The sequence below is a fragment of the Propithecus coquereli genome, unplaced genomic scaffold, assembly GCF_000956105.1.
Source record: "Propithecus coquereli isolate 6110/MARCELLA unplaced genomic scaffold, Pcoq_1.0 Scaffold223, whole genome shotgun sequence".
In the NCBI taxonomy this organism is placed as follows: domain Eukaryota; kingdom Metazoa; phylum Chordata; class Mammalia; order Primates; family Indriidae; genus Propithecus; species Propithecus coquereli.
The window spans coordinates 3283551-3295871 of record NW_012147523.1 but is presented as its reverse complement, the minus strand read 5'-3'; the positions used below and the strand labels follow the sequence as shown (position 1 = coordinate 3295871).

Sequence of the window (12321 nt, the reverse complement as noted above, 5' to 3'; positions counted from 1 at the left end):
TGGCGCCAAAGCCCACGCCCCCCTGGATGGCTGCGGCCCCACTCGGCCACTAGGGGGCAGAGCCCACGAGCGGGCGATTTCCCGGACCCGCCCCCCTCGGCTCGGGAAAGCTAAAGCGTGGCAGGGGCTGGACCGGGGAAGCGGAGGAGGCGGGTCTCCATAGAAACCTCCACCTGTTTCCGGCCAGGCTGGGAGAGATTAGGGGCTGCAGCGGGGGCCAATCTCAGCCAGCTCGCTTCTTCCCAGCGGCCTGTGCGGGAGTGGTGGGTGTTGTACACAATCATCATGGCGGCGGCCGGGGCCCCGGATGGTGAGTGCGGAGGGGGTGGCGGGCGCCTGGCTGGGGCCGAGGTTGCGGGCGTTGCGTCGGGGGATGCGTTCTGGCCCCGGAGGGAGGAGCGTGGCTCGGGAGCAGTGGTCCGGCGGCGCCCGGGCAGAGTCCGGTCCCAGGCCCAGCCCGCGGCGAGCGCCCACCCCCTAACCCCTTGCAGGCATGGAGGAACCTGGTATGGACACGGAGGCCGAGACGGTGGCGACCGAGGCGCCCGCGCGGCCTCTCAACTGCGTGGAGGCCGAAGCCGCGGCGGGGGCGGCGGCCGAGGACTCCTGCGCAGCGCGAGGCAGCCTGCAGCCGGCCCCGGCCCAGCCCCCTGGGGACCCCGCGGCCCAGGCCTCGGTCAGCAATGGCGAGGATGCGGGCGGCGGCGCAGGCAGGGAGCTGGTGGACCTGAAGATCATCTGGAATAAGACCAAGCACGACGTGAAGTTCCCCCTGGACAGCACAGGCTCCGAGCTAAAACAGAAGATTCACTCGATTACAGGTAATCCCCGAGGCGCTGACAGCCTGTTTTACCCACTCTGCTTGTTCATTCGTAGTGCTTATACTGTGCTAGGCACCGTACTGGCCACTTCCTTGCATCAGCTCTCTCAATCTTCCGAAGGATACTTGAATGCCCATTATTTACTCAGATGGGGAAAGAGATCTAAGATCATAGAGCTTGTAAGTGGTTGAGCTAGGATTCAAGGCCAGGACTGACAATTAGCCTGAGCTTATCACTAATGTTGCCCTAGCATCTCTAATAAAAAACTCACCTAAGGCCCTCGTTAAATTAACAGCCCCTAGGCTGTTCCCCAGGAGATTCTGATTCAGTGGGTCTGGGATGTAGCCAGAGATTTATTTTTAGCAGATATCTTAGGTAATTCTCATAAGGGAAGTTTAGGAAACACTCCTATTAACTATCATGCTGGCCCTTCACATTTGTTAATATTTCTTAATTTTATCTTTATAGTGCTGTGCCATCTGAAATGATTTATCTTTTGAGGTTTCTACGTGTAGCCTGTGAGGTGCATAAGAACAGGAACTTTGTTCGTATTGGTTTCTGTATCCCTGATGCCTATGGATTCTCACTTAATGTTTGAGTAATTAATCAGATGATTGGGGAGTAACTTGGAAAGAATGAGAGCTAGTATTTATTGAACAATTATGGAATATCAGGCGCCACACTAAATGCTCTATATTTGTCCTGTCTCTTAATCTTTAAAACAAGTCTATACAGAAAGACCTATTCTCATCACTTTTATGAAGTTCTGGAAGTTGACCCTCAGAGGGCATGAATCGCCCAAGTTTACGAAGCTAATAGGTGGTAGAGCCAGTGATCACTTACTGATCTGTTCCAGAAGGGCTGTGCATACTCCATACATTTTTTGTTCCTTCCTTTCACTGTCTGCCCTCTACCTTTTCCCAAGGTCTCCCTCCTGCCATGCAGAAAGTCATGTATAAAGGACTCGTCCCCGAGGATAAGACACTGAGAGAGATAAAAGTGACCAGTGGGGCCAAGATCATGGTGGTTGGCTCCACAATAAATGATGTTTTAGCAGTAAACACGCCCAAAGATGCCACGCAACAGGATGCAAAGGCCGAAGAGAACAAGAAGGAACCTCTCTGCAGGCAGAAGGTGAGTCCGTTGTGTGCTTGTTGGTCCTGAGAAATTTGAGGCTTTGTCCTCTTGAGCCTTGGCTGGTTATATTCTCCCTAGAATAAGCTCCTTTTCGGACAGGGCCCATGATGGAAATTTATGGCAGCAGTTGGGTGCGGCAGAGTGGAGGTGACAACTACCTGAGATTTGCAACTTTGTCTCATCTGGCGGGTCAGTGTGTCTCAAGTCTACCTACTTTAGGATAAGGCCTTGGTAAAGGGAGGCTTCAGACCAGGTGTTGAAAGGAATCAGATGTGGGTTTCTCTCTCCTATTTAGTGCCAGAGGAAAATGTAGTACTATAAGTAAGTCCTCGTTCTGTATAAGTAGTTACATTTGTGTTTTGGTTTGTGGCTTCCCTCAAGTCAACAAACCTGGTTTTGCATAGGCATGGAAATCAAAAACTTTCAGAGGTTCCTCTAAAACTGAGCATTTCAGGAAGCCAAATCAAGCTGGGTAGGAAAATAACTACACTGATTTTTTTTTTTTTTTTTGTCCTCATGCTCCTTGAAATAAGGGCCTGATTTTTCACATTTTCTGTTGCTTGTTTTGGATGGAAGAGATCCAGTCTTGTCTTATGCTCATCATAGCCATTAAAATTCTTTTTATAATTAGGAAAAGAGAGATTATTTTACTATAGAAGAAACAGGTTGGAAGAATCATCACTTAGGTCCTTACCACCCAGTAAATCCTACTCATTGCTGCCTCCTAACCCTTCTTGCTAGTATTCTAGGAAAACCAGTGTTCTCAGCTTAACCTGTGTCCCGAGTAGAGTAGATGAACTTGAACCAACATGGTTTTAGTGGCCATGAGCACTAAGATACATGACCAACAGTGGAAGAAGGACACCATTTGGGGTTATAGATCCATATCATCTGTGTGTGCTTCCAGAACCCAAAAGTGGTTTGAAAATCAAAAGTGTCTTTATAAATTTGGCAGCAAAACCTTATCAGAATTAGTGTGAGTATTCATGTTTTGCTATAGAAAAAAAAATTTCTTAAGAGACAGGGTCTGACTCTGTCGCCCAGGCTGGAATGTAGTGGCATGATCATAGCCCAAGTGATTCTTCCACTTCAGACTCCCGAGTAGTTAGGATGGTAGGTGCATGCTACCATGCCTGGCTATTTTTCAGTTTTTTTGTAGAGATGGGGTCTCCCTATGTTGCCCCGGTTGGTCCTAAATTCCTGGCCTCAAGTGATCCTCCTGCCTCGGCTTCCCAAAGTTCTGGGATTACAGGTGTGAGTCACCTTGCCCAGCCTTGCTATAGAAATATTAATGTATTTGCTGGCAAGGTGCTGCCCCAGACCCCATGGAGGTTATTATGTATTTTAAAGCTATATTATCATTATAAAATTCCTAAAACACTAAAGTGCAAAACATCTGTCTATAAGATTTCAGAAAAGAGATTGTAAATCTATATTGACATCTAAAAGATGTTTATTTAGGCACTTTTCACCCTTATATGGCATCATAATGTTTTATAACTGATTGAGTTTATTTCCATTTTCCTGGCTTTCACTGCCCCATGTATGAAATAGTCAAATGTGAGCGTGTCAGATGTCAGCGTTCCCACTGGTCACACCCTTGGAGCATAACATGCCTCTTAAATGCGGGATTTGAGTTACTAGTGGTAGCTTAGCAGGCCTAGAACTGTTATTCACGGTGCAGGGAAAATTCTTTAAAGGTACTTGTAAGATATGACTCAAAATCTTCCAACTCATGCTGCTCTGTTGCATTGATGCCAGTTTCGAGGTATAACCTGGCGTAATGAGGGATACAGTCCCTTTGCTATTTATTGGCTTGTTAAGGAATCTGGGGCTGATGTCTAGAGTGACTCTTTGCTGCTAGCAGCCTGGCAGTGTTGAGTTCATTCCTACCAGAGGGTTTCTGCCATGCCAGTGAGGCTTTGGGCTGGCTCATGGCCACCTGGTGATCAAATTTGATTAAATTTTTACCCTCTACTCATTCATTGCCCCATAGTTCAAGCTTAACCAAGCCATGCCTGTATGTATAAAGACACAGATGGAGAGGCCAGGTGCAGCGGCTAACACCTATAATCCTAGCACTCTGGGAGGCCGAGGTGGGAGGATGGCTTGAGGTCAGGAGTTCGAGACCAACCTGAGCAAGAGCGAGACCCTGTCTCTACTAAAAATAGAAATATTAGCTGGGCATCATGGCACACACCTGTAGTCCCAGGAGGCTGCAGTTGGGAGGCTGAGGCAAGAGGATAGCTTGAGCCCAGGAATTTGAGGTTGTAGTGAGCTGTGATGACGCCACGGCACTCTACCCAGAGTGACAGAGCAAGACTCTATCTCAAAAAAAAAAAAACACGGAGAGGTGACAACACTCAGGTATTTGGTCTAGGCAAGAGCTGTTTTAGGGGGTCATGAGCTTAGAACCCTTAATGGGCTGCCTCTAAATCCTCAGGGTTGGGGGTGGGGTAGAGTTAGAGGCTTCTTAGTGTCAGGTTATAGAGTAATCAGCATTTCTGTTTGGAATGGTGGCTCTTCACGCTTTCTGCGTAGCTGGGGTTGAGGGTAGGGCAGTGGAGAAGACTTCTGTGATGGTTTCATCTCCATTTGTTGACGAACTGCCCCTTCTGGGCAGTTAGGCTGATTACCAGCATCTTGTATTCTTTAGGCGTTTTGGTTGACAGGTGGCTGCCATTTTCTACCTACCAGGGGAGCAACACCCTTTGTGGCTCTCTGCAGCTTGATGTTTAATCCTTTTCAGTGGTGATTGTTTTTGAGGCAGAGAAGGGCAATCTGGAAATCCTTTTTGCTCTAGAACTTTGATATCTAATATGGTAACTACGTGTGGCTGATTAAAATTAAATGAAATGAAGAAATCATTTCTTCAGTCATAGTAGCCACATTTCAAGTGCTTAATAGTCACAAATGAGTAGTGGCTAGCACAGGTATAGAACACTTCTATCATTGCAGAAAGTTCTGCTAGATAGCCTTGCTCTATAATATCAAAAGACCCATAGTCTGTAGACATTAAAAGCTTTTAAATCAAAACATGAAGGCTTTCTTCATCCTGTATTTCAGAGGGATAGTAACATGACTAACATGTAGTCAACTGTTTCATTTCATTCTCTCTTCTGATTTATTTTATAGCAACACAGGAAAGTGTTGGATAAAGGCAAGCCTGAAGATGTGATGCCTTCTGTTAAGGGTGCCCAGGTAAGCTAGGATTTCTCTGTGAACATTCTGAAAACAAGCCGTTCCCAACTTCTGACTTCCTGAGATTCCTGTAATTGTGACCTTGAGTCCTGTCCCTTTTCTTTTGTTCTAACTGTCCCTCTACTTCTTACCATGCTCTTGTGCCTCTAGGAGCGCCTGCCAGCTGTACCCTTGTCTGGCATGTACAATAAGTCCGGAGGAAAAGTGAGACTCACCTTTAAGCTAGAGCAAGACCAGCTGTGGATCGGCACTAAAGGTATGTTATCCCTCTCATCCTCCTGGCTCGCTGCTTGCCTCCGGCACCTAGCAACACTCTCATTCCTGAGTGCAGCTCTGCTTCTCATTCTCAAACCTCTCTCTCTTCACTGTGCTTTGCGTGCTTCTGGCTTTGGAATTTGCTTTTAGATGCTCGCCTTTTGTTTGGACCCTTTTCCCTGTTCTTTTTGGTCTAATCTTAGGGCCAGTCCATCAAACGTTGGCTCTTCAATTGCATACAAAATCAGAGGTCCCAAACGTGTGGCCCAAGGGCCAGGTCTGGTCCTCAGACAAGGGTTTTATGGGATTATACATAATGTATAAAAATCAGGAGATTTCACTTAATCTGATTTTTTTGGCTTCTCTTGAAAAAAAAAAAAATCAAATGATCTGGCCATTTGGGGCCTGCGTTATCACATGGCTTTCTCACAGTAGAGCCAAGTAGTGGTTTCCAGTGGGCTATAGTCCTTGTGGTCCCATGTATTTTATACATAGCCAGCTTCGTTCATTTATGTCACCTGCCTGGCCCCTGTAGGTCAGAGTTTGACCCTGTAGTAGGTGAAGCCTTCCTCCCTGCTGCCTAGGAACCTGCCTTTCCCTCCCTGCCTGGTTGTCCTCTGTCCGCTCCACCCCTGCACGGTATTTGGACCAGCCCTGCTGTTTGCCGGGAAATGTCTCTGACTGTCCTCCCTCTCCCTTCCCCCAGATGGTTACAAAGTCCTGTCAGTTACACTCCAGAATTGTCTGTCCCTTTCTTTGCCACACTGTTGTGCCAGTTGAGGCTCCTTGCATCTTTAAACTTGGCCTGTTCAAAGCATGTTAACGTGTTTCCCTGCCTCATCTGTTTTTTCTTCTGTCCTGTCCCTCTTGCATACTGCTTGTTGTCACTGGTTCCTGTGCTCAAAAACTTTTGGCTCTTTAAGGCCAAGTACAAATGCCTAACCATAGTGTTCCATGTTCTCAACAATGGGCCCCAGTTTCAATTTTCGACCTAGCTTCCTGCCCCGTTTGCCCTGTTTCCTCTGTGTATTTCAGCCGCACCACTCCCTGACCTTCCCAACATGCTTTGCACAGCTCTTTGTCTTCGCTCATGCTGTGCCCTCACCCGGAATGTCTCCTTCCCATTCCTTGTTATTAATAAAATCTTGAAGGCCCTACTTAAATGTCCTCTCCTAATGAAGCCTTCCCTGATATCTACCCCACCCTCCAAATGAATTGTTGCCGCTTCTGTTCATAGAGCGCTCCATTTATAGCCCTAGAGCACTCACTCATTACTCTCTGACTTGTCTGTCCCCCTGTTAGATTCCTGGAGGGAACCGAACATGCCTAATTCACCTGTTTCTGGCCAGCACTGTAGGTATTCAGTGTTCGAGGTAAATGCTACAGAGAAGTATAGGGGGTCCCATCCTCTGAGGTTAATTGGTTTCAGGGACAGGCCATTTAGTATGACTCCACTTAAAATGGGACCAAAGTTTTATGGAAAACAGTCGGGGCAAGGATGGTGGGGAGTGAGACTTTTGTCATCTAAAACACAAAAACAAGTTTCTTATTTTTCAAACCTATGCTGGTTCTTAAAATGAACAAAGATCGAAATGCCAAAAACACTTGAGTCTTCTAACAATGTTATGATAACTTGCTATATTCTTCACTTCACATTCAACTCTAACTGCATGGTCAAAGCAAGTTTTGCAAAATATTTAAGGGTTTCCCCAATTTTTCCAGGGGTCATTGAACCCTTTGCTGGATCATTCTCTTCTGCAGAGCCTGTCCAGTCATCCCCCTTGTCAGTAGTTAGCTACCTGGCATCTGTTGACTTTGCAGGTGATTTTGCTTAGTTCTCTATCATTGCATTCACTTGCTGAAATGCGTAGACTTCCTGCCTGTGGCTAGACTTCTACTTTTGCTTGTGGGCAGTCTAATTTAAGGCAGTTGCTAAGGCTGATCTGGGAAGACACTGCCAGGAGGATAGGTACGGGCAGGAGGCTGTAGATGGGTGACTAAGTCTCTAAGTGCTGGTTGGTTCCTCAGGGAATATTTTTGTGTTATGAAGTTGTGTAGGGAACACATCATAACCACAGGGACTGATAGAACAAGAACCTTTTGAACCTATGTTGGAGGCTTTATTTTAGCTAGTAGGAGCCGCCGTCTCTTGCTTTGGCCTGAAGGCAGAGCTCTAGATAAAGCTTGATGTGTTGGGGCTTCTGAGTTATTGAAGGTCTCCTTACCAGCCTTGTTGGGGGGCACGGCCATGAGCTACTCACGTCTTCCAAGGTTGACCAAGGCTGAGATTTTCCTTCCCATCCAGACCAGTGTACCTCTGGAGCCCAGCGGGTGGGCACTCTTCCCGCTTGCCCAGGAGTCCTGTCACCTGAGTGTCATAAGTACTTGTAGGAGGACAGCTTGTTCTGGGAGTTGGCTACTAGCCACTGGCTTCATCTTTCTGCTGGCGAGAAGCTGCTGTGCTGTGCAGTGACCATCCCAGCAGCTGGTCTCTCCACGGCGCTTTGCTGAGTAAGTGTCCCCCAAGGGCTACTCGGCTTCAACTCGCTGTGCCAGCTTGTGTAGGAGGCGGCAGAACTGACAGTCTCAAGCACAACGGAGTGATAAGAACAAGCTCCGGGCAGGAAATGTGAATGGGTGAAGCTGCCAGGGGAGAGTGTGTGCCCTGATTGTAGGGGGTGTAACGTAGCTGATAGTCTAATCTAGGGAGCAGGAATGTGTGTCCAGGATTGTCCAGTCTTAGAAGTTTTCAAGAGAAGCCAGAAATCTATATTTTCATGTGAAATCTCCAGATGTTTCAAGATGAAAGGTGTTTTAAAAGTTTCAGCCTTAAAGACAACTGCTGGTCAGGTCCTGCCTGGGGACCACTGTTTTAGAGCCACTAAAAGTCAAAACCTAAACAAACTTTTCAGGTCCTTTCTCCCCGACCACCATTTTGGGGGATGGGGGCAGGGCCTATAGAACGGAAGTAAAATGTCTTAAGTCACCAGCTAGACCAGAACCCAGGTCTCTAAATTCCTAGTCTGTTTTGTCAAGTGACCTATTTTCAGATTCTCCCTTTCCTGACTTTTCTTTCTGTGAAGGCTGTAATGAGTTTTTTTTCAACTTGATTTAACTGTTTGCTGAGAACGTCCCCCTGTACCTGAAATGTCTGCTGCTTCCGGGTGGCCATTTCCTGTCGTGCAGGTGCCCCCCACCCAGTCCCGCTATACTTGGCTCACTCCCAGCAGACCCATCTCACTCCAGGCATCCCTTGCTGCCTCCTCTTTCTCACCTGCCATCTTTACACTTGCCTCAAGATGTCTTCTGTCCCATACGATCAGTGGTATCTCAAGTGTTGATCACAAGAGATTATAAATGTTTCCAGAGAACTTCATAAAACGTGTGACTGTGGAGGGGTGGGGTCCCTGGGGGAAGGGGGCAAGGGAGCAGGACCATGGGATGGAAACTAGTCTTAAAGCCAGGCATTCCCCTCTCCTTGTCAGAGCCACAGGGGAACACTCTTGCCTCTTTGTTCTTAGGCCTCCTGACTCTCCCTGTCCCAGGCACCCAAGACCTTAGCCAATGCTGGGCTTGGGTAAAAAGGGTACAAAGAGTTTCTTGGGTATTTTTTAACCATCACACTTTAAAAAATAATATCAGGGACAGTATCTCTACTCTGAGACCTTTACTATATCATTGCCAAATCCGGTTTCCCATTTGCTTCTAAGGAGGTCCCAGCTCCCAAGCAGGGCTCTAGGTGCACTGATGGAAGATCCTGTCCTATTGTCCCTTGAGGGCTTGGCGCCAGTCACTTGACTATAGATCCGACAGTCACCAGCCCTGACAAGGGACTGCTGAATGAGAGGAGTTAGAACAGGAGGGCCTTTGAATAATCACTGTAATCCCTCTCAACTTAGAGCGGACTGAGAAATTGCCCATGGGCTCCATTAAAAATGTGGTCAGTGAACCTATCGAAGGACATGAAGACTACCACATGATGGTAAGTAGCGCTGGCTGAGTCTGGCCTCTCACTGGACTCCTGCTTCTGCTTCATCTAGCAGGGAATGGATTTTTAACTGAGCTTTTTTAAGTGAAGGGAAAATTCAGTCTTCAGAAGATGCACTGTTTTAAGACCTTCATGTTTTCTTCATCTACTTAGAACTTGATCCATGACCCTATTCCTAGCTCTATTTTGCAAATCCCCCCCAATACACCTTCCGCCAATTTAAAGAGGGTATGTTTTCTTTTATCTCTTTTAGAAATGTCTCTTTGCGTCCCTCTCATTTGTAATATTTTGTTTTTAGACCAGGAGAATAAAGAGGAGGAATGGCTTGTGGATTTTCATTTTAAATTTTGTCTTGCCTGTAGAAACACAACCTCCCCCCGGTCGTGGTGTTGGTGAGGACACCAGGCAGTTTCCCTTCTGTAAGGGTCCTGCTCTTCCCAGGCTGTACCCATTGAGTGGCCACGGACCCTGTGTGGAGGAAGGGGTCTGTGAAGCCTCCGTTCTGCATGGAATCTTCTCTGCAGAGAATCTTCTCTGCAGACAGCAGGCTGCTTCCCAGGACAGAATGTTTGGAGGCATTTGCAAGTCTGTGCAGAACAAAGCAAAGAATTCAGTGATCTGGTAAAGTGAGCAGCTTAGGCAGAGTTTTCATTTTCCCAGCACTGTTTGGAGGAGACACTTTAAAAATGAAGTTGAGCTCCTTGAACTCTGAAGTTGCTAGACAGGGATGTGACCTGAGCAGTTAAGTGTGAGGGTGGGGCCGTCTGCCATTCTCCATCCGAGGAGGCAGGTTTTTCAGCGTCCAGCCAATAGTGATGTAGCTACATTGGTCCCATCCCAGAGAGAAGGAACAGCTAGTGTTTTGACGTGCGGGTTGGTGGTACCAAGTGCAGGGTAGAGGGATGTGTTGGAAGATCCTCTTGCTATAGGAGAAATCAGTCAAAGGGGCGCTAAGTGTGGTGGGCTAGGGAGCCAGCCCTGTCGGTGTGTGTCAGCTCAGTGGTGTGGCCCCAAGGCCATAGCTGAGAGTACAGTCCCCTGGCTGTGGGGATCCTGGGGTTTTGCCTTCTGGGAGCAATGAGGACGTCACTGGGGCTTCTTTCAGGCACTCTGGCAGCACTGCCACCCCTACTCTCTGTGGTCTTTAAAACAACGATTACAGACAGATTCGTTTGGCTTGCTTCAATTATTTTTCTGCTTTAATAGTTGGATTTTAATAATTTTAGCTGGGCCCCTTAACTCCTTTTTAAATCATTCGTGCTGCTAGTTTGACCCTGTAAGATTTGCAGCCCTAGTTTTCAAGCTGCCTGGTGATAGGGATGACAGACAAGTTGAGTGGACCATTTTACACATCTTTGAAGGAATTGGTGTGGATGGGTAATGGCTTAGTATTTAGTTGAAATAGTCATTTCTCTCTGGAGTCCTTTCCGGCAGAGGGTGGTTCTAATAGCCCCCTTCTCCTTTCTAGACACCATTCAGTAGCACCTTTACCTTTGTCCTAATGAAAGCATTTACTTCCCTCTTTTCACAGATGCTGTTTCTCTAGCTAGATTAATGTGTCACAATTCACAATTATAAAAGTGTGGCTGTGCTTTTTCATTTTTAGAGAATTGTTTAAAAAATACAGAAAAGGACAGAGAATAATACTATCACAAACCCATATATCCATTGTAAATATTTTGTAACTTGATTTAAATTTTTTTTTAAATAAAAGAAATAAAATTTCCCAACAGTGACGATGTCCCCACTGTCTTCCCCTTCCCCTGTTACCACTGTTACATGTTACGTGTCATGTGTGTCCTTCCCACCTATCCCTGCTTTTATTTACACACGTATCCATGAACAAGGTCAAGTATCATTTTGTGGTGTTTCAGTTTTCATAAATGGTATCATGGTATGTATCGTTCTACAACTTGCTTTTTTTTTGGTTCGACATTATGATCTATTACTATTAACTCTAGATCCATATGGATCTAATCCATATGTTTATAGAAATACTTCAATATTTGTATGAATAGGCCCCATCACTTTTAATTCTGCATTCCCTTACTGCTGGATATGTAGGTCATTGCCAGGTTTTTATCGTTTCTGTTGCTTTGAACATTCATACCTGTTCCCTTGTGCATGTGTGACAGGTTTTCTAGGGCAGTGGTTCTCAGACTGTGGTGTCCAGATCAGCAGTGCTGCATCACCTGGGAGCTTGTTAAAAGTGTCTCAGACCCGACCCCCATACCCCCAGACCTTCCAAATCAGAAATGCCAAGGGGTGGAGCATGCTGATCTGTGTTTCAACAAGCCTTCTGGATGGTTCTGGTACTCAAGTTTGAGGACCGCTGCTTTAGGGTTGGCTATGCTTAACAACCACTTTTTTTTTTCTTTTTTGACTTGTTAGGAGAATGTTCCCCATGTGCAGTTTGTTTGTTTGTTTTCTTCCCTTTTTAATGAAATCACTTCCCAACCCTCCCCCTTGTTTGTTGTTCTGCGTGCTTCGTCTCCCAGCCTCTGAAGTACCACTCGGTTTTCCTTTTTCCCTTCCAGGCATTTCAGTTGGGCCCCACGGAAGCCTCTTACTACTGGGTGTACTGGGTTCCAACTCAGTATGTGGATGCAATCAAAGACACTGTGCTGGGGAAATGGCAGTATTTTTGAAAGCACTTTCACCTCTGGCCCAGGAGACTGACCCAAAGTGAAGGACATTGCCGGGAGAGGCCTGCAGCATCCCTGGATTTCAGAGTTCTGGAACTTTGTTCAAAAAAAAATCTATATTCAATCTAAGGCGATGTGGTGACTGAAGCCAGAGGTGATGTACTTTCACCATTAGCTTAATTTTAACTTAAAATCACCGGTTCCCTTTCTTGCAGTCAGCTTCATACCATTTTTAAAGTTAAAACGGTGGAAATCAATAAATTTGAATTCCAAA

At 46.5% G+C, this 12321-nt stretch overlaps 1 protein-coding gene across 2 annotated transcripts; it reads left to right on the top strand.

The window, feature by feature from the left end:
* Window positions 1-10: 10 nt before the first annotated feature.
* UBFD1 (ubiquitin family domain containing 1) lies at window positions 11-12321 on the top strand. Of its 2 annotated transcripts, none has more exons than XM_012644978.1 (7): window positions 11-310; window positions 492-821; window positions 1747-1955; window positions 5094-5159; window positions 5310-5415; window positions 9314-9396; window positions 11940-12321. In XM_012644978.1, exons 1-7 carry the CDS (start codon window positions 286-288, stop codon window positions 12048-12050), a joined length of 930 nt encoding a protein of 309 aa, XP_012500432.1. In that variant the 5' UTR covers window positions 11-285; the 3' UTR covers window positions 12051-12321. The 2 variants fall into 2 exon arrangements, with proteins under 2 accessions (XP_012500432.1, XP_012500433.1); XM_012644979.1 differs by lacking the exon at window positions 11940-12321 and adding an exon at window positions 9765-9921.

Coding starts and splice junctions, on each gene's coding strand:
- UBFD1 (XM_012644978.1), top strand. CDS start 286: ATGGCGGCGGCCGGGGCCCCGGATG. Junction 5,160..5,309: donor CTTCTGTTAAGGGTGCCCAG/GTAAGCTAGGAT, acceptor TTGTGCCTCTAG/GAGCGCCTGCCAGCTGTACC. Junction 9,397..11,939: donor ATGAAGACTACCACATGATG/GTAAGTAGCGCT, acceptor TTTCCCTTCCAG/GCATTTCAGTTGGGCCCCAC.